The following is a 22,627-nucleotide window of genomic DNA, read 5'->3' on the forward strand; positions in this document are numbered from 1 at the left end:
TAGACATGTATTTTCACCAAGAAAAGGGTCGGCGAGCATCGTTTCTACAGAAGTGAGTGGATGAGTGGGTGAGTGAGTGAGTGAGTGAGTGAGTGAGAATGGAATGTAATCTGTAATCAGAATGTAAACTCACCGAACAACCAGTGTTGCGTTGTTGCAACAGTGCAATGGCAACCGGGTGACTTCAGACGTTTTTCCATGCACATCAACAAAGCACATTTGGCACATTCGACAAGCACATTCAGCGTGGCAGTCACAGCAATAAATAAGCTGACTATCCATAGACCTTGGGTTTCCTTCATATTTATAACCAGAACATGTCCTTTATTTCAGACAAACGAGCCATATCTTGAAAATATAGTTCATGAAAACCATATGAGCACATCATATATAGAGTGCAGGCAATCAGTGTTGTCCTTTGCATTGCAGGTTTGTGGGGGTGTTTTGTGTTCCTTGAGGTAAACTTTCAATAGCTTGACTATTTGTCAGCTATGGTTGATGTTGAAACCTATCTTTAGCAAGCTCGATGACACAATAATGCCCCTTACAGGCTCCCATAGTTGTAACTCGTCCTAAACAGCATTACCGGCATAGCGCAATACGATTTTCAAACGGATTGTAATGTACTACAAACAGAAAGGATGGAACACCCTAAAATTTGATAGTCATATATAAACTTACATGTGATGAGGCCATTTATACTCTAAGATAAATACAACATATTATGTACTTAATGGGCATAGGAAGCCGGTCCTTCACATGCATTAGGCTGTTGCGTTTGGGCGCTTGAATCAAACATGGCGCCGCTCTGTTTTAGCAGCTGTTTTTCGCTTTTTCGACAATGTTTCATTTCACTCAAACTCAACCAATATTGAAGCAGTTGCTTCACTGCAAGTTCTAAAAGGTCGTATAATTTACCCATTAAAAGACAAAAGTTGCATTTAATTTAGAGTTTACATGACCTCGCCATGTCTAAGTTCATATACATTTAAGGTGTTCTCTTACTTTTTGCTTGTAGTATATTTTTTCTTTCACCCGTTATATTTGGAAATGAACATCTATGAAGTTTATGGTTTGAATTAAAATTTACACAAACTTTCATTCACAACAGACGTTTTCCTTCGTTATTCAATGACCAAAGGGCTTACTGTAATAATATAAATTGTATGAACAGACACTAAAGTATTCATAATCGCTCCCTGACTTTGCAAGCTAGTTTTATGAGTACTGTTATCATGACTGTTATTTTATGGGACCTATGATGTAGAAAATAGGATCGACATGTGCACTTAGTGCCACTGTCGCAAGTTTTTCGCAATATATACGCGTACCAGAATCACAACATATTGCAATGTAATATTACATATATTTGAAAATAGACAGCTCTAGTTGTAACGAATGGAACATGATAAAGTAAACACGTGAGGATGCATGACTGAGATAGTAGAGGTTGTGTTTGAGTCAGTGATGGTTGGCGGTGACGCTTGAATCTCCACGGCACTTGACGACGATGTAGAGGGGGTGCAGGAACGACAACAGCACCAAACACAGCATCAGGATACTCATCTGTGGAGGACGACAACAAACATTTGGTAATGTGGTACCGACTCTTGTCATCAACACATATCACCAAATTAACTGACTTTAGGGGCGGCGGGGTAGCTTTGTGGTTAAAGTGTTCGTCAAACACGCCGAAATCAGGTTTAAGATTCCCAACATGGGAGTGAGATAAGTCCATTGCTGGTGTCCCCCGTCGTGATATTGCTGGAATATTGCTAAAAACGGCGCAGGTGTATGTGTACTAGTAATACAGGGCCTACTATAGGAAGAAAAGGGCGGTATGTACGTACCTACGTATACGTATACGCCACTTCGTGGACATATCACTGGTAATACAAGACGTACAATAGGAAGAAGAGGACGTTATGTACGTATGTGCGTATGCGCCCCTTCGTAAGTATACGACCAGTAATACAGGGCGTACTGTAGGAAGGAGAGGACTATGTGTACGTACGTGCGTGTTCGCCCCTTCGTAGGCATACGACCAGTACCACAAGGCGTTTTGAAGAAAAGGGAGGGCGACATGTACTTACGTGCGTGTACGCCCCATCGTAGGCATACGACCAGTAATACAGGGCGTACTGTAGGAAGGACAGGAAACCTCCTGAGATTATCTGTACCGTGTACAGGATGCTGAAGTGTTCAGAGGGAAACCTGCAATACATTACATTCAATGTTACCGCGGATATTTGTTACAATTTGTTGAATCCATGGTAGTGTTATTCGATGATTGAAATGTTGGAAATAAAGGCAGTAGTGATCTGTACACACCTGTAAGACATACCTCTGGATGTACTGCATAATAAGTGTAGGATGTACACCTGGATGTGCTGCACAGGTAGTGTGAGACATACACCCGGATGTGCTGTACAGGTAGTGTGAGATGTTCACCCGGATCTACTGTACAGTTAGTGTAAGATGTACACCTGGGTGTGCTGCACGGGTAGTGTGAGACATACAGCTGGATGTGCTGTACAGGTAGTGTGATACATTCACCCGGATATTCTGTACAGTTAGTGTAAGATGTACACCTGGGTGTGCTGCACAGGTAGTGTGAGACATACAGCTGGATGTGTTGTACTGGTAGTGTGATACATTCACCCGGATCTGCTGTACAGTTAGTGTAAGATGTACACCTGGGTGTGCTGCACAGGTAGTGTGAGACATACAGCTGGATGTGCTGTACAGGTAGTGTGATACATTCACCCGGATATACTGTACAGTTAGTGTAAGATGTACACCTGGGTGTGCTGCACAGGTAGTGTGAGACATACAGCTGGATGTGTTGTACTGGTAGTGTGATACATTCACCCGGATCTGCTGTACAGTTAGTGTAAGATGTACACCTGGGTGTGCTGCACAGGTAGTGTGAGACATACAGCTGGATGTGCTGTACAGGTAGTGTGATACATTCACCCGGATCTACTGTACAGTTAGTGTAAGATGTACACCTGGGTGTGCTGCACAGGTAGTGTGAGACATACAGCTGGATGTGCTGTATAGGTAGTGTGATACATTCACCCGGATATACTGTACAGTTAGTGTAAGATGTACACCTGGGTGTGCTGCACAGGTAGTGTGAGACATACAGCTGGATGTGCTGTACAGGTAGTGTGATACATTCACCCGGATATACTGTACAGTTAGTGTAAGATGTACACCTGGGTGTGCTGCACAGGTAGTGTGAGACATACAGCTGGATGTGCTGTACAGGTAGTGTGATACGTTCACCCGGATATACTGTACAGTTAGTGTAAGATGTACACCTGGGTGTGCTGCACAGGTAGTGTGAGACATACAGCTGGATGTGCTGTACAGGTAGTGTGATACATTCACCCGGTTATACTGTACAGTTAGTGTAAGATGTACACCTGGGTGTGCTGCACAGGTAGTGTGAGCCATACCCCTGGATGTACTGCATAATTAGTGTTCTTTTCTGCCTGACAACAGTACAACAGAGTATCAAAACGGTCACTCTCACGTGAGAATCATGTGTTCCATGCAGTTTGTCAAAATATACTTACACCTGGCTGACGAAGGACGCTGCTATGCTGTACAGGAACGATCTGTACGCTGTGGTTAGGATAAAGATGGCGTACAGGACTTCCAGGTAGGGGACGAATATGAGGACTGACAGGAGGACGCCAATCAGGGACGCCAGACACAACGGTACAACAGCTGGCAAGAGTTCCCGTTTCAAAGGCGTCGAGGCTACATGCAAAACAGGAAAGGTTTCCGTAAGTGAATGAGTATAGGTTTACACCGCTTTTAGCAGTAATCCAGCAATATCACGACAAGAGACACCAGAAAGGGGTTTCAAACATTATACCCATGTAGGGAATCGAACTCGGGTCTTAGGTATGACCATCACTTCCCAAAACGCAGATTGATGCTCATCCTGTTGATCACTGGATTGTCTGGTCCAAATTCGATTATTTACAGACCGCCGCCATAGAGCTGGAGTGCGGCGTAAAACTTACTCACATCCATGTGACGAGCGAATGCTTTAACCACTATGCTACCCCAGAACCCCGAGGGTTATGTGAACAGTATATCCTCATGTTTCCGAAAGACAGCGACTGAACACATCCAGTCTCATTTGAAATATTCTTTATAAGCAGTCAGCTATGCGCCTTGTGACAAGAGTGAGTGAGTGAGAAAAGTTTTACGCTGCTTTTAGCAATATTCCACGGCGGGGAACACCAGAAAATGGGCTTCACACATTGTACCCATGTGGGGAATCGAATCCGGGTCGACGGCGTGGCGAGCGAACACTTTAACCACTAGGCTACCCCACCGCCCCTCCTTGTGAAAAGAAATAGAGTTGTTACTCGTAAGAAAATTTTCTGGATTCAGGTTCTTACAACTTTCTATGTGCCCATAATTGACAAAAGGTATTTATAGTGCGTAAATGAAATCTAATCTTGGAAGACAACAACTACCCGATTCACACTCTGAACATGAGATTGGCGTCATATAATACTATTCGAACGCACTGACCTTTATATTTGGCCTTCTGCATGTCGTACACGATGCCACTCAGACAGGAAGTGACGTAACCAAACATGGTGGCGTACAGGAATACGTTGGTGAAATGACTGACTGGAACAACAATGTTTTGGCTTGTCAGCAAAGACTTGGGCATGCTGGACTATTAACTATTATGACAATAACCGTTCGAAGTCAAAAAGGTCAACGACCAATGAACGGGAAGCAATCATACAATTGATAAAAAATACAGCTACGTGCACCTGTGAAGAGACACTGAAAAATGGTTGAGCTAATGCATGAAGCACATAGGCACACCTACACACACACGCGCGCGCACATACATAATATGTAATAATATTTATCATTTATCAGTTTTGTATTCTAACATTTACCGGGTTGAAAAGAAAATGCCCACAAGGAGCAAAATTCGAAAATACGAACCGTATTAGCTCATTATTTGCGTTCAAAATTTTCTTTCACAAGCCTATGAAAAGCCTATTTCTAGGTTTTCCTGAAAAAAAATATTGAACACTTACACATACTTAAATATTCCATAACCCCTACCCTGTTGTGTGTTGCCCTGTGTGATGTAGGTGAGGTAGGGGTTCAGGAGAGAGGTAAAGTTGATGAACCTGAGCTGTAGGATGTTGTACCACAGAAGGTGGAACAGGTAAAGTGGGGACAACAGGTATGTCTTAACCCCCGGAATATTCTCCTCTGGGGTACCTCCTTCGGACGGATGAAGCTGATTGTTTTCCTCCTGGCGGCATTCATCTTTCTTGCTGTCTGAAATGTAGTCACCAGTGTCAGTCACTTGCACGCATGGACTAGAAACTGCATTGTTACACTTTCATTCGTGTTGTCTGACAACTGTCTATGTCATTGCCATGCGGTACGACAGACACATCAACACACTTTATTCATTCGTCATTCTAGCTTAAACTGAGCACCAATTGCATCGCAGCTATTATATATTTTATATGAAATGGAATCTGTTATGAGGATAGTCAAGACTGGATATCCGTTTGCATTATATATATTTGACTTTCTGATTTCAATTTTTAGTTCAAATTATTACAAGGAAAGTTGCCGAACCACTGAACTGTCCCGTGATCGATACCCAACCATATCACGGATATAACCATGGCGCAATGTAAAGGTTGAACGTAAACAACCCTGTCAGCGTAGGCAATCAGTAGTCGCAATGAAACTAACAAATACTATTCACAAAAAGAAACGCATAACCAGAAAATCAGTTGCAAATATGTTGCATCTTCAAACATGCATAACTCGTCCGCAGATACACACTTTAGTATATGAGTTTTTGCTTCAGTTTAGAGAAAGGAAATGTCTATACAACCAGGTGAATAGTTTGGATAACGGAGACGTTGACAGCCATGATGACGACAAAGCATGGACCCGACGTCATATTTCCTGGGTCAAAGTCCAGTCTCTCTCAGACCTGGTCTGTGCAGTCAAGACGTGGCGTTGTAATTTGACCTTGAAACTCCTTTAAAACGAATGCCGATTTCCGAGCGTAATCTGAATTTTTTTTATAGTCTGACAGAGCATGGTCCTTTCTACACAATTTCAACTGAACGGTGATTTATGTGCGGTGAAGTGATGCATTTTAATCCTTGTAAGACATATCATCAAACCCAGTTTAAATGGTGGCTAGAGGGCACCTTAAACCTGAGGAGACGCTGTTCTGTATGCATGAGTCTCATTGGTTCCAATGAGTGAGTTAGTACTCATGTCGGGAATCGAAACCGGGTCTTCAGGGTGACGAGCCAACGCTTTAACGACTAGGCTACCCCACCGCCCCTGATTCATGTGAACAGAGAGAAGAACTCACCTTCGACCTTGAATGGCTGCGCTTCCTGTTCCTGATCCTGGCCGTCAGGTGGCGCTGCTTGGTAATTCTTCTTGAATATTCCCGACGGCATCCAGCAGATGGCGCTGATGACGGTCATCACACTCACTCCGGCCAAGACCAGATGGGTGAGCTTGAGTGACGCACCTGCTTCGTAGGCAAACTGCAATATAAGGGTGAGTTTTACGCCACTATAGGAACATTCCAGCAATGTCACGGCGGAGGACACCAGAAATGAGTTTCAAACACTGTACCCAAGTGAGAGATTGATAGGAAGGGAGAATTCCATTTAATTTGAACATGCGCCTGTGTCAAGACTTCCCAGGAAATGGTGTAACATGGTGTGTATGTTTGACCCTAGCGGTAATTCAAATTGAGTAACGAATGTCAGAAATTTATATATATGTACATAATTACCAAACAATTGTGGTATTAGTGATGTATTTCTGTCACAAACGATTACCTCCCCATAGTCAGTTTATATTGCTTTATCTCAAGGATTCCAAGATATGTACCGTCAGACAAATTCACAATTTTACAAGTAATTTTAAATCTGTTTTAATTACAGAGCAATACCTCCACGATATTAATTTCAGAAAATGTCTCGTTTTATTAACCAGATTTAGATGCTCTAAATACTAATATATTCGAGAATATTTGGAGGGGGGGAGGGCAACAACTCTGACACTCATTATATTTTATAGTGTTTTTCCCCTGTTTGTAAAAGAAAACATAGGATTTTTAAATTGCGTCTAAGTGCTGTGTATAAGTATGGCAAGCCTTTCAATGTTATTCAGTAAAACATTTGACAACTGAATGGACAAAGGGTGAGTGCGTACACAGAACACAAAAGAGTGAAAGAGTGAGTTGAGTTTTACGCCGCACTCAGTACTATTCCAGCTATATGGCGGCGGTCTGTAAATAACCGAGTCTGGACCTGACAATCCAGTGATCAACAATATGAGCATTGATCTGCGCAATTGAGAACTGATGACATGAACCCAAAAGCAGCAGTCATGAAATTGCTTGTTTCTGAATATTCTGAGTGCGTCACCAATGCCACCCGACTGTCGGGTTATCCGATCTTTGTTGGTTTGTTCGTTGCTTAACTAAATGTCTCGTTTTATTAACCAGACTTAGATGCTCTTCACATGGTGTTATCCTCGTTTAGGACAAAGACAACGGTATTTGTTGTACTTAAGGCCTCCCGCTCACATGCAAGTAATACAAGCATATTATCAGCACCTTACAGACATTTCGCGTTAGAAATTACAGTTCAGATAAGATAGTGCTTCTAAAAATAACAGCATGTTTTACATAGAGGACATGATTACGTATTACATTTTCAGTTTGGGGGACAGAATGGAAATAACGGCAGTTGAAGGAAATTTTGATAGGTAGTTATTTGTTACATATATTTTGCTTAAATCTGCATAATGTGGCAGCCAAAAAGTGAAGTGATTTCCATCTTCTATGACCGAGTAACATAATGGACATATGGACATATCCTTAAACGTCTCTGTGTTGAAAGTCGTCTGCCCTTATTTACTGATAAGTCTAATAAACCCAACCGAGAATCGACAAATGTGTGCGTCTGATATTTCTAGATGTCAATATAGACAGATACAGTTCTGGTTGAATTAAGCTCTTATGTGATCTATACAAATGACATGTTGAATTATTGTCTAGACACGAATGTCATTCTTGATGATACATGCTAACAGATGTTCTCGAAATTGCTTAAGAAATAGATTCATATTACCAACAGTTGGGTTCGACCACACAAATCCAAAAGCATGGAAAAATAAAGGTTTCTAATATTAGACGCCCATGTTGTCTTAGTTCGTGCAATTATATCTTAATATTCCAAGAGAAAACAGACTGTACTTTGTGCATTACATGTAATCGAAGATGAGTTACACCATTTGCTGCTAAGACCTTACTAAACTGATTTAAGGACAAAATATCTACCACAATATTACCATTCATATCCTACCACGTTTAAATTTAGGTTGTTTAGGTTTATGCAGTTTGCTTAAATAAAGCTATTGGTTCACTTGTGAGGCAGTGCCTAGATTTTCGAAACTCTGTTAGCGCTAAGATACATTAGCATTGACTTGCGACGATCTTAGTGCTAGGAGAGCTTCGAAAATCTAAGCAACGTGCATTTGCATGGCGTTAATCACGTTTCTTTATTTAAATACTGCTATTCATCCTCTTCGTGTTATGAATGATTTTCTGTGATTAATTTACTCACTGAAGACGGTTTCCTTGCATATTCAAACTGTAAACCTGTAAAATAGGTGGGTGAATGAGTTCGGTTTTACGCCGCTTTTAGCAATATTCCAGCAATATTACGGCTTGCAAACACCAGAAATGGGCTTTACACATTTTACCCATTTGGTGAATCGACCCGTGCATTCTACGTTACGAGTGAAAGCTTTAATCACTGGGCTGCCCCACCGCCCCAGCTGTAAAATGAGCTGTGTTTTAGTGGGGTGTCGTCGACTGTACTTACACACACAAAAATACTAATATATCTCGACAACAACAACTCTGACACTCGTGATATTTTATAGTGTTTTTCCCCTGTTTGTAAAAGAAAACATAGGATTTTTAAATTGCGTCTAAGTGCTGTGTATAAGTATGGCAAGCCTTTCAATGTTATTCAGTAAAACATTTGACAACTGAATGGACAAAGGGTGAGTGCGTACACAGAACACAAAAGAGTGAAAGAGTGAGTTGAGTTTTACGCCGCACTCAGTACTATTCCAGCTATATGGCGGCGGTCTGTAAATAATCGAGTCTGGACCTGACAATCCAGTGATCAACAATATGAGCATTGATCTGCGCAATTGAGAACTGATGACATGAACCCAAAAGCAGCAGTCATGAAATTGCTTGTTTCTGAATATTCTGAGTGCGTCACCAATGCCAACCGACTGTCGGGTTATCCGATCTTTGTTGGTTTGTTCGTTGCTTAACGCCGTTCTAAGCAATTTGTCTACCTATATGCTGAAAATAATTGAGTCTGGCTCAGACAATCCGGTGATGAATATAATGATCATTTAATTGAGCACTGGCACAACTGAGATGCGATGACATGCATTAAACAGATCAGCAGGCCTGACCACTAGATCCCGTCAGTCGTTTCTTACAAGCATGGGTTGCTGAAGACCAGTTCTAACCCAGGTCCGCACAGGACGACACCGGGAGGCCATGCACAGTGACGGTTAATAGCATACAAAAATGAAAGTAGATTCTTATGTGGAGCGCTGCAGAGTTACGTGCCTTGATGAAGAGCATTACGGACCCGGCGAAGTCGTAGCCTCCAGAGATGAGGGATGTCACAGTGCCGCTTGTTTTGGAGAACAGATACGACACCTGAAGGACATAAAACGAAACAGTGGGTAGTTGAATGAATGTGCAAGATAAACTCTTTTAGCGCAGTTATTTTTTTTTCAAATAGAAAATGCCTTCCTCCACATATGCCTAGGTCTTAATATTCGTCATCACTCGCTGGGCTTCTTTGATCGTTTCAATAGAGACCTTTAGATCCAGCTCTCTACATACAGGTCCAACTCTCAAACTGTATATATCACTGTAAAGAATAATATCACAGTCTCACGTTTGTCGAGACAAACGTCATTATCAATTATCTACCTGTAGATCTACCTGCCTGTTGACTCGTCATAAAAATCTTACGGTTTAAACAATCTGACTGTACATTCGTCATGCGGAACCTGTGATGAAAACTAGCAACGCTTATCGTTTTCAGAAGTCCACAGCTCGAACTGTATAATCGTGAGAAATCTTCAATTCTAAGTAACTATCTTTATATTCGTAAAACCTTCAGCTCTAGCTGTCTACCTGTATAGTCGTATAACCTTCAGCTCTAGCTGTCTACCTGTATATCCGCGAAGACTTCAGCTCTAGCTATCTACCTGTATATCCGCGAAGTCTTCAGCTCTATCTACCTGTATATCCGTAAATCCTTCAGCTCTAGCTGTCTACCTGTATATTCGTATAACCTTCAGATCCAACTATCTACCTGTATATCCGCGAAGTCTTCAGCTCTATCTACCTGTATATCCGTAAAACTTTCAGCTCTAGCTGTATACCTGTATATTCGTATAACCTTCAGCTCTAGTTATCTACCTGTATATTCGTGACGAGGAGACCCAGTCCCGCTACGTTGAGTGTCCAGTATCCAACGAATACCAACCAAGCAGTCTCTGAAATAATATCATGTCAACAGCAGAAATGCTTTATCATTTCTTAAAAAGCGAGTTTCCATACTTAACACGATACATCGTTCATATTCAGTTCGTTTCATCTTTATCCAAGTCCATTTTACAGTCATGATGCGCTACACCATTAATTATTGTCGGTGCTCTTGTAAGTAACATTCTTTCGTGGTGTTGGTTTATTTTATATTAAAAGCACACGTTCAAAAAACTATTTTTGCATTGTTTGTGTTTTGACTGATTATTCATCACCCACCATTCGTCACGAAGGCCACACATAGACAGCCGAAGACAAACAGGACCCTGAAATATGTAGTTGAGAGTTAATTGCCAAGCGCAGTTAATTGCTGTGAGATATCGTCACGGTGTTCCCATAGATCTACATATACTAATAATACCGTGTCGAGTACAGAAAGAGAACCGATTGTGAGCTTTTTCAGGTTCTCCAGTGTTCGCTTATCCTTATGTCAAGGTAAATATTTTATCATCGTTAAATGCTTCAGGCGCCCATAAAAGGACAGTGGGAGTATAGACGCTTGCGTTAAAATTCGGTTTAATCGTCTTATGTTGTATAATAGACTGCTGTAATTTCTTTTTCATTTGTCACATATCGAGATTTTTAAAAACCAATTTACCAAATTCCTATTCGAAGACGCTTGGTTCCAATCCGTGTATGAATTTGGCCAATCAGAAGTGTTCCTATGAAACACACACTACCGGAAATCGTCTGTCCTAAAGCAATCATTGAATCCTGGGCTTTGCATTTCACACTTCCATTACGGAATCCTTCCGACGTTTCCGTGGAATTGTCTTTAAAATCCTTTACACTCTGGTTCATAGACTGTTCTCGAGTTGCGCTGTGATATTTTGAATATGTCTGACTCTTGTGTTGTACGTATGACGGGGATGTTGATTCTATTATATGTAACAAGCTTGAACCATTAGTCATGCTGTGAGAGTTATGCGAAGAGTTTCTTGTACATAGATGAGCATATAGTCCTTCCTCCTTGAGGATGTAGACAAGAGACGGCCATCCGTACATGACTCCGCCAAACAAGGACGTCTCCACCACTGCCCACGTTGCCACAAGAAGACGGTACCTATGAGGGTCTAGCATTGTTCCGAATTTCCAGACAGTAAACTGAATGAGAAATGGTTAAAATTATTCAAAACGATATCGAGATAACGGTCGAGAAAGAAAATATGAAGACGAGTGAGAGAGGAGAACAGGGGGGATGGGAGGAAGAGTCTATGAGAGCGAAGAGAGGAGGGAGGATTAGAGGACCGAAACAGTGGAGAGAGAGGGATTTGGGAAAGAGGTGGAGAGAGAAAGAGGTGAGCAAAAAGCAGCGAGACAGAAAAGGAGGTGTTATGGGGGTGAAAGAAAAGGGGTGAGAGAGAAAGAGATGAGAGAAAGAAAGAGATGACGAGAGAAACAGGGAAGAGAGAGAGGAATAGGTGGGTGATTTGAAGAGTGTGGTGAAAAATGACAGAGGTGGTGGGAAGTAGACAGGCGAGGCAGATGAGAGAAAAAGGAGAAAGGAAGAGAGAAATTCGGAAAGGGTGAGACAAAGAGAGGTGGGAGAAAGAGATGAACGAGATAAAGACGAAAGTAGGAGATGCGAGAAAGTAAGAGATTGTAAATGGAATAAAGGGGAGAGTGGCAATTAAAAGAAAGAACAAAAGGTGAGAGAGAGCAGGAAAGACAGATGCAGAGCGAAAGAAGTAAGGGAGAGAAAGAGGTGAGAGAGGGAAATAAATAAGAGATTGGGAAGGTGGGAGGGAGAGATTAGAGAGTTGGAAGGGATGGAGAGGTGCTCCTCGCGGTTAGGTAATTGTCATGTGTACTGTTGTCAACAAAAGTAGACATTGTGTGAGTGTTTGGAAGTGAGATTAAGGAGAGCGACACAGGTGAGAGAGAAAGAATGAGAGACAGACATGACGAGATATAACATGCGAGAGATAAAGAAGACGAGTGATATCAGCAACAGGAGAAGGCAGATTAGAAATGAGAAGTGGGTTATTAAAATACAATTCACATCTCATTAATCAGCATGCTCTCGCAACACCGACATGTATATCAGTGCATGTAAGCGTCATGCACACGTCAGCTAAGAAAATGTACCTTTACTGTATCCAAGCAGTAGTCAGCACATATAATAAACACACCGTACCTCTGCAAAGTTCCAATGTTCAGTGCCTACCTGCACGGGGGTCCTCCAAGGGCGGTGTAATCTCCGTTACAGGAGCAAGGATTTCACGTTGTGCAGTTACACCTCCATTCTAATACCAACTCGCTCCCTGAACATGGATACAAACAGCGCTCTGCTTTCAGCCCCACACCGTCGCCTTGACATACATAGTCATACATGGTCCGTCCATATTCGTGCGTTTAAGGGTCGGGTAACATTATCGGTGAATGACATGTCCGCGTCACTTATACAGATTCAGGGCCCTTGGCGGTGTTAAGAGTTCACACTGGGCACGTTTAAGGTTGTCCTGGTTCAGCATATGAAGTTGTGTTGACATAGGGAGAGACTTTGGTCTACTGTGGGTTTTTATTTATGTATTTTATCAGGGGACCAGGACCGGTGTGCATACTGAATAACGGTAAACTCTGCATAGCTGAAATCTGTACTATTGCCACGTTCATTTTTAACAGCCATCCATCCACCTTTGTTTGTTTGTTTAACGAGCCATTCACGGTTAAAATGTACAACTGCCAGTGGTAACGAGCGGGGGGAAATGTTTGATGTTCGGTAAATTGCATAACTTTCCACGAAGTACAACATTAGAGAATTTTTTACTAAATATTCAGCACCCAAGCACATCTGAACATCTACTAAACGTAAATTACAGCGCTGTGACACCCGTGAAGGTCCCGGGGTAGAATAGGTCTTCAGCTACCCATGCTTGCCATAAACGGCGACTGTGATTGTCGCAAGGGGCGACTAACGGGCTAAGGTGGTCAGCCTCGCTAGCTTTGTTGACACAGATCATCGGTTCCCAGTTGTGCAGATCGATGCCCATGCTGTTGATCACTGGATTGCTTGGTCCAGACTCGATTGGTTACTGTCCGCCGCCAATTAGCTGGAATATTGCTGAGTGCGGCGTAAAACTAAACTCACTCACAACACTACGGCCCTTCCCACAGTGGACCCCCCAGTTTTCACGCCTTGTTCACACCGTCCTAACGAGTTGTCGCCGAGTGTACCCTGAATTTGGTTATTACGTATTTGACAGAGGCCACTCTTGGAATGCACCAAAAGGAACAGTCAGTTTCAAATATTTCTCAAATGCGTGTGACGGTTGTACTTTAACATAAACTTTCATAATTGCATTTGTGACGGTCGGGTAGCCTAGTGGTTAAAGCGTTCGCTCGTCACGCCGAAGACCCTAGTTTGATACCCAAAATTATTGTACAACGTGTGAGGGGTACGATGTGTAAACCTTAACTCATTCACTATGATTACATTTTACTATTGAATACTGTCGATTTCACACAGCGAGGAGGGTAACCGTTCCGACAGCATTTGTACATCTAAAGTGAGAGACACTGATAACGTCGTATTCGTTTCTTTAACACCCAGTTCGTCCAGCTATATGACTGCGGTCTGTAAATAACTGCCTCTGGGTCAGACAATCAAGTGACTGACACCAGTAGCATCGATCTACGCCATTCGTAACAACTCGTCTCTTTCCGTGACCTACAAGAAGGCGCCAACCGGCTTGCCGGAATGACACGAGTGGTTACGAATGCGATCTACGCAAGTAGGGATACGATGGCGTGCATTGACCAGATCAAGAAGCCTGACAACCCGAACCCGTTAATGACCTTTTACGACTTACACCTACGGGTTGTTGAAGATCAGTTCTACCCGGATATTAGGTCTGATCACATTGCATAACTGAACTGTATGCGCCTCAGGACCGGTTCCTCAAAGCGATCATAGCACTACGACAGTTGTAATCCCCGTTTAAGTATGAGTGTTACAATCACATTAACGCTACGGTGGCTTTGACGAACGAGGTCCCAGAATCTTAGTTAAGTCTTATTCGTAAAAAACATAATTTTATTATAAGGGAGGTGAAGTGAAATGATATGTCCATGATTTCAAGCCTCGTTCAAAAGTGTCAACAATTAGCTCAGAATAGTTTGATTCAAATGTCCTTCGTCCGTTGTAAAATAAACAAGTTAACTTAACACAGTTAATATGAAAATAAGTTGAGTGTCCATTCAAACAGGTTTGTCCTTTCTTTGGCTATACATACAGGTCCAGTCGGATTACCACGCTGACATGTATGCTGTTGATGACGACAACGATGCTGCTGATGAGGAGGAGGGTGATGTTGAGATTTTACGTGCGCCTGCCGACATGATGTGTATGCTGCGCACTAACCTCTAGATCAGTTACTGGCCACTCGATGTAAAACAATATCTAGAGAGAGTAAAATGTGACTGTGCAAAGGTGCGTATTTTATTTATGTAAGGATTTACGTTTTGTGGACTATCATTTAAGCCTATAATCTCACCAAAACCTTGTCGAAACTTGTACAATTAACCACTGTTACCCATGGATCATAACATGTGAAAAAGTTTGTATCTCTTTAGCACAAAGTAACTCATAGATTACTACTTGAGTGTTGTCAGATAGCGTTGTCTTGCGACGGGTTGTGTAGACGCGTTTCAAAACGTTGTCAGATATCTGGTAGGAGTAGTGCAATAATTTCTTACAGACAATAAAATCACACCGCTTAAACAGAGTCTTATTACGTATGGTTCTCATCGCCATAGTCTCCATTCTGGATGATGTAACGCATCCAAGGCAGTGCCTGATACCCGCTCTTCTCAATGATCTTCATGTAACGAACCTGAATTCCTGACAAAGTGAAGTAAGGAATCACAAACTTGACACTGACAGGAGGTCGACCTTCAGTGTCTTCACTCATCACAGAGGGTAGACCAAAGTGGGCTCTCATCAGATACTCATGTTTTGGGAGATTAGAATTGGTTTTCAGAAGCCTATGCTTATCGAAAGAAGCCATGTAAGTGGCCTCGCTGATTTGGTTGTATCCAGAGCTGTAGAAGAAGTGACGGAACTGATTTTCACGTTTATGTCTACAATTTACGCAGTTGATATGCGAAAGTGTGAAAGGACTTTACTGAGGAGAAAGTGCGGAAATATGCAATTCAGAAATTTTCAGCCTAAAGCGACTTATTTGGAACAGACCATGGCTTAAAACAAATTAGTGAGGGGTGATATTGAACTACAAGGAACGCATTGAATGCCCATTACTTAGACTTAGCTTCATCATAAACGATAACTGACGTAAGAAATGATAACTTTCATGCTGGAACTATTAAGGATGTAGCTACTCTGGAGTCTCACTATCGCTATAAAAAAACGGGTAGAAGGGGTCGTCTCAAAGGCAAAGCAGAAAGTGAAGCAGACGATACTGTGGTCTGGCTGGGTCACATAGATATCAGCTAAGATATCATAACCCCATGGGGGGATTAAAGTAGGGAGGTACACGGCATGTTCTAACATATATTACAATAACCCGTCATGTCGATCTTCGGGTGGTCATGCCACCTATATATTTTGAGACTTTTAACACGACGCTTTTCTATGTATATCAGGTATCATACTCTTTTACATATCTTAACATAAACTTCAAGAAAGAAAGAAAGACACCCACGAGATGTTAATCAATAAATGAGACACATTCAACACATATAAAAAAGCACAAAACATCTTTCAGATGACCCCTTGTGCCAGCAGGCAGCTCATGAATTTCATGCCAATTGAGTCGACGGTCCGTCGTCATACATATTTGTATTTTGCCCAATTTTACGAGTAAAATGCTTTTCTGGATATCCTCTTACGCATTCCACTGAATGCCCAGTTATGAGGAAGTGTTTCGACATATCCTATTTGCAGTTGTGTAAATTTGGGGGACACAGAGTAACAACCTAAAAACAGTTGTTTTTTTTTTCTATTTCTGATAGTAGGTCAAATGCAACAAAAAAGTGAACCATAATTACAACACAGTTATCACTTGTTCTTGGTATATAAAATGCACTGGTGATTGTGAAAAAAAATAAACAAACTGTTTAAGCTTATAATCGCAAATCAAAATTGCAATATTTTGCATTTGGGTTTACCTCCCTCGAAACAAAGCAGCCGTGATACCGGACCCAGTCAGGGCCGTTGCACTCATGTGTAACGATGCCTGGTCATTGGCCACTGGTTCATTTACCTATACGCTTAGATGGGTTTGTTTATGGCCTTTTTAGCCCGATGGGTGTTAATTTCTACTTGCAGTAATTGAAGTTGAGTTTTCTCTGTGACAGAGTTTGCTTATTTCAATCAACATGTTCTTGTTTTATGTAACGAGTAGATCATTTACTTGTTCATGTACACAACCAAGATTAGACTACTGCTAACAACTTCATGCCCCGGGCAGGCATACTGCTACAAGCTTCACGAACCTACTCACTGCTGTTGAAACCACGTTTTTCCCTAACGCTTAGGAAAATTAGTAAATCGTTTGCACTCCGATTTCGCGGGCGTTTTTATCACGTTTTTTTTCAACTATATAGATTGAATTGGCATTTTGATGATTTGTTTCGGTAAGTGCATAACGAAAGGTATGTGCAAAGTTGTGGTTTACGTTGCATGTGACGTTTAAGTAGAATGTTATTAAGCAAAGTGCTTAGGCGACGCATTTCAGTATGGCTTGTTTGTTGGTATTATTAGCAGCTGTCATATGGCATCATAATGAAAACCCAAATAGCTCCCCATACCCACCCCCATCCCATCCCATCCGCATCCCATCAAGACACTAATGAGGTTTGGACATACTGAAGTAATCGTCTATTCAATACCCATGATGATAAACGTTTTCAAAGCGCCATTACTCTGCAAACAGTCGTCGCATATTTTAAAGACAAAAGCACAATATCAAATTGTGTTAACAGTTTTTTTTTAAAACAACAGCGAAAAAACATAGCGCCATTTCTGGTTTATGAATTTTTGAGCCAGGGTCAAACGTGGGTTTGTACTCAGAGGGACCATAATTCCGATTCGTCACAGCAATAATTCGTCGTATAAGATTTGATTACAATACGCAACGTGTTGTTAGGACCAACACACAGTTCATTACAACCGTAGTTGGTTAAATGCATTGCAATACACAGATGTTGTTAGGACCAACACACAGTTCATTACAACCGTAGTTGGTTAAATGCATTGCAATACACAGATGTTGTTAGGACCAACACACATTTTTTTACAACCGTAGATGGTTAAATGCATTGCAATACACAGATGTTGTTAGGACCAACACACAGTTCATTACAACCGTAGTTGGTTAAATGCATTGATATAGATATAGGTAGATATAGGATATTTATATAGCGCACATATTCACGCACTAGTGTATGCTCAAGGCGCTGGTATTTTTCCCTCGATCACTGGATGTCAATCTCAACAGCACATGGTATTTCAATTTCAACTCCCTGGGGAGTATACAACTGTGCTGCCACTTGGTGCACCGAGTTTATTGAGTCTCTCTCATCTGAACGAGGTACCCACTCACAGCTGGGTAGACTGAAACACATAGTCACAATACTTTGTGCAAGTTCACTGCACGTTGCTGTGCCCGCAACTAGCTGTTTACACGTATTCATGTGGCCACCATCTGGTCATATACCAACGGATTCGTGGGTTCTTTTAAGTGCACAGGGTTGTGTACAGTACACTAGGTGTTGTGACAACACTGAAAGAGTCTGCACACAAATGTTGACTCCAAGGTTTTTACACCCGGTCACAGGTGGACTCGATCCCGACACCCCAACCTCGCTGGATCATTAGCATGGTGCCTGAGACAGCTCGCCCACCATACCCATTGCAATACACAGCATGTTGTTAGGACCAACAAACAGTTCCTTTCAGCCGTAGTTGAAATTTCATTACAACCGTAGTTGCCTATATTCATTAAAATACACAGCATGCTGTAAGTTAAAAAAAACCCCAGTAGTTGATTATTTCAATGCAATATACAGAATATTGTTAGAACCAACACGTAATTCCTCTCAACCGTAGTTGACCAGCATGTTATTAGGACCTTCAGACACTTATAACCGTCAGTTCGTTTTATACATGCTATTTATTGAGGTTGTTTATTGTATTTTCTAATGCCAGATAATTACACGGGAATGTATTTGGGTGAATCATCTATATCTGATATTTACTAGATTCTTCATGGCGACTCACGAAAACAGCAATAACGTCCTCACAAAACATTCACCTCGAGCCTGTCGCTGGTAGTGTTTAGCGGTATTTAATCACGCTGTTCAGCCGTCATGGGGACGTATGGATTACAGGTTAAGCCAACTCAAATCCCGATTAGTCGCACAGTAGTAGAGTTGGGAATTGTGACAAGGTCAAAGCGCCTGCACATGCCAACAGTGATAAGCTGGTATGTCAATATATGTATGTTGGCATGTAATATAATACACAGACTAACATTTGAGACTTTCACCTTTGACCTCGTATCCACTACTGAGGTTTGGGGCTATCGAAGAGCCGTGGTCAAACGCATCACATATTCCTGTCTAGATTACGTTCACTCAAATAGTAAAGGTTCGAATCCTGGTTCGTACTGTCCATGAGCCCATGTTTGGCAGAACCACCGAACTAACACACAACGGTTTCGCAACGTTGTTGGAGGGTTGTGCACTAGTGACGTCATGACACAATGTTGTAGGAGGGTTGTGCACTGGTGACGTCATGACACAATGTTGTTGGAGGGTTGTGCACTGGTGACGTCATGACACAACGTTGTTGGGGGGTTGTGCACTGGTAACGTCATCACACAATGTTTTTGGAGGGTTGTGCATTGGTGATGTCATGACACAACGTTGTCACAACGTTAGTTTTACGTCATGTTATAACGTTTCTTCACAGCGTTACAGGAACGTTGCTTTTATACGTTGTCAAACCGGTGCGTATCGACTATAATGCACTAACCTGCTGTCAGTTTTCTGTAAACCTTTTCACTTTGGGAAACTATTATCAACTATTAAGGTTAAACAGAACGTGACCCGTGAAGGCCCGGGGTAGAATAGGTCCTCAGCAACCCATGCTTGCTGTAAAAGGCGACTCAGCTTGTCGAAAGAGGCGGCTAACGAGATCTGGTGGTCATTCTCGCTAACTTGGATGACACATGTCATCGGGTCGATGTCATCGATGTTCATGCTGTTGACCACTGGATTGTCCGGTCCAGACATGATTATTTCCAGACCGCCGCCACATACCGCCACAAACTAAACTCACTCACTCAATTACGTTAACGTTAAGAGATCGTCAAAAGCGTTAGCATCAAATAACACAGTGACGACTAGAAAACATCGTGACAACGTGAATGCGTGTATACAGAACAGCTTTGTGACAACGTAAAATTGTCATGTGGGATGAACGTTAATGTGCATTATACAAAAGTCGTAATGTCTGTGTCAAATCGCTCGGAATGTCAATACACATGTGGGTTCCAAATTAATTCCATTTTGTTTGTAATGTGTCATACTGCACTGAGAAATATATCTGTAAATAATCGAGTCTGGACAAAACAATCCATCGATCAAATGCTTGACCATCGATCTATCTAATTGGGATAACATGACATGTGTCTACCAAGTCACCGAGCCTGACCACCAATCCCGTTAGTCGCCACTTACAAAAAAGCCATGGGTTGCTGAAGACAAACTGTAACCCGGATCTTCACGGGTCCATATTCAATAGTCTCGGTACAGACGGGGATGTGTGAGTGAGTAAGTTTAGTTTTGAGTCACTTTTAACAATATTCCAACAACATCACGGCGGGGAACACCAGATATGTGCCTCACACATTTGTACCCACGTGGGGAATGGAACTAGGCTTTTCAGTGTCACGAGCAAATGCTTTAACCACCATGCTACACCACCGTCCCTGAGGATGAGAGTTGGTGAGATTATATTTGTGGGCTTCATTCTGCTTCAGAATCAGGTGTTTTATGCACAATGTATATATTGTGACCAGCAAGTATGTCCGCTCACAACCGTATATGCGTGCATGGGGGCTTCTAACGCTAAAAACTCCCATCTAGGTATATACTGTCTTCGGTTCTTTTTTATAGTACAAATACCCCATCAGAGACAGCATATACCTTGATGGCAGGTTTTAGCGTTGCAAGCCCCTGCGTATACATGTTTGAAGCTGAAGTCACTTTGGTTTGTTTGTATTGCTTCAAGTCGACAAACCATGCCTACAGCAGTCATACTGCATATGCTATATGTCATCTCGACTACAGTACATTATCCTTTGATGCCGATGTCGTAGCTGAAGGGATCTCCATAATACTTCGAGTTACCTGGTGTTCGGCACAATCTCAAAATGACCACAAATGTAAAACCTGTTACTTGGGGACAACCAAAAATGCGACACATCAAATTTCGACTCAACGGTAGTAGTCATATGTCCGTTTTCCTGTTCAGTTGTATTGTTGCTGACAAACACGATTTGAGAATTCTATTTAAGTTTCGGGGATTTTTTCACATACGTTAAACATTCAACAGAATCATTTTGATAAAACTGTCGAGAGAAGAATGTTCGTATACACTGGTAGGATTTGCTGCATATTTGTCCCTGCTATTCTGAAAGCCGCAAGAGGATTATTCCATCCTGCTATTATATAAACCTAAAGTGTGCTTCCCACTATATATTAGTTCACCTCTTGCTTTCCCAGAATAAACGCATTTACGGTTTTTGTTTTGCAGGTTTTACTTTTCGCTATAAAGACTTCTTCCCAGGTTTTACTTTGTGCAGTCATCTTTTCCTAACTCTATTTGAACATCAACATTCAAGTGATATATGAGTGTTTGCAGTTGAAAAATATCGTTCAAGATAACGTTCAAAGTGCAAATGTTTTCCCTCGCAAGACTGAAACTGCAACTGAAACTCGCAGATCTGAAAGCAGACGCTCTACCACCGGAACGACGAAGGAAGTACAGGGCTGAATTTTCTATTTATAGTTACTGTCATTAAATTATGTAGTTTCATTAAATAACCATTTACATTGTAATTATCCACCACTGACGGTATATATGTTAGAGAAAACACCTTTCCTCGGTTTTGGTAGGCAATGTAAAACCGTCGGCATTTCCCCGATATACTAGCTTTGAATATCTACCTGAATTGAAAAGTGCGTCTGAGTTTAGCCTGTTCTTTTACATTGTACACCACTGTATACTGTATTTCGGTACATTAAATGTTCTTTAGGCCATGTGGCTTTCATTCTGAATAAATTGTCATTGTATATCGTGATTGAACAAAACAGCGGACTAACCAGATTTCCATTTTAAGGGCAACAGGCGTTTTTGTTTGTTTTGTTATATTTTGCTTGTATGCCAGTTTTTTTTGTTTGTTTGTTTTTGTTTGTTTGAGCTATTTTTGGTTTGGTTTTGCTTTGGTTTTTTTGTTTTTTTTGTTTTTTTGTTTTTGTTTGTTTGTTTTTGTTGTTTTTTTTTAAGTTGTGTTTTTGTTTTTTTATTGGTCTTTTTGTTGTTTTTTATTGGTCTTTTTGTTGTTTTTGTTTTGTTTTTTGTTTGTTTGTTTTTTTATTGTTTTGTTGTTTTGTTGTGTTTGTTTGTTTGTTGTTGTTTTATGTATGTACAAGGTAAAAGTACTGTAAAGCCACTGTCCTCCTGCGAGGATATGTAAGTCTCCAAACCTTCGAAGTACATTTCAACTTACCAGAATTTTTAAACGTAGCATTTGTGTGATTTAAAATATCGGTAATACTTTCTACAATCACCAGCGGCTGAAGTGATGGTATGAACCCAGCTGGGGATATTATGTTTCAATGAAAGTGAAGGCATGAAAGTGAGAATGGCTTAGCGCAGCTTTAGGAAAA

At 41.5% G+C, this 22,627-nt stretch overlaps 1 protein-coding gene across 2 annotated transcripts; it reads right to left on the minus strand.

Annotated features, from left to right (window-relative positions):
- Positions 1-283: 283 nt before the first annotated feature.
- Positions 284-13,028, minus strand: LOC137254908 (equilibrative nucleobase transporter 1-like). 2 transcript variants are annotated; one of them, XM_067792562.1, is made up of 11 exons: positions 12,876-13,028; positions 11,307-11,812; positions 10,928-10,974; positions 10,583-10,659; positions 9,716-9,808; positions 6,407-6,587; positions 5,116-5,337; positions 4,561-4,662; positions 3,585-3,771; positions 2,094-2,214; positions 284-1,566 (listed from the first exon to the last, which is right to left on the minus strand). In XM_067792562.1, exons 2-11 carry the CDS (start codon positions 11,786-11,788, stop codon positions 1,462-1,464), a joined length of 1,617 nt encoding a protein of 538 aa, XP_067648663.1. In that variant the 5' UTR covers positions 11,789-11,812; positions 12,876-13,028; the 3' UTR covers positions 284-1,461. The 2 variants fall into 2 exon arrangements, with proteins under 2 accessions (XP_067648663.1, XP_067648664.1); XM_067792563.1 differs by having other exon boundaries at positions 288-1,566; positions 12,846-12,967.
- Positions 13,029-22,627: the final 9,599 nt, after the last annotated feature.

Source organism: Haliotis asinina, chromosome 1 (assembly GCF_037392515.1).
Source record: "Haliotis asinina isolate JCU_RB_2024 chromosome 1, JCU_Hal_asi_v2, whole genome shotgun sequence".
In the NCBI taxonomy this organism is placed as follows: Eukaryota; Metazoa; Mollusca; class Gastropoda; order Lepetellida; family Haliotidae; genus Haliotis; species Haliotis asinina.

What these genes read in the sequence shown, in the direction of transcription:
- LOC137254908 (XM_067792562.1), bottom strand. Translation starts at nt 11,788, where the DNA reads ATGCTAGACCCTCATAGGTACCGTCTTCTTGTGGCAACGTGGGCAGTG. An exon ending in GCAGCCATTCAAGGTCGAAG is followed by an intron (nt 5,338 to 6,406) that starts GTGAGTTCTTCT and finishes ACTACATTTCAG; the next exon opens with ACAGCAAGAAAGATGAATGC. An exon ending in GCGTCCTTCGTCAGCCAGGT is followed by an intron (nt 2,215 to 3,584) that starts GTAAGTATATTT and finishes AATGTATTGCAG; the next exon opens with GTTTCCCTCTGAACACTTCA.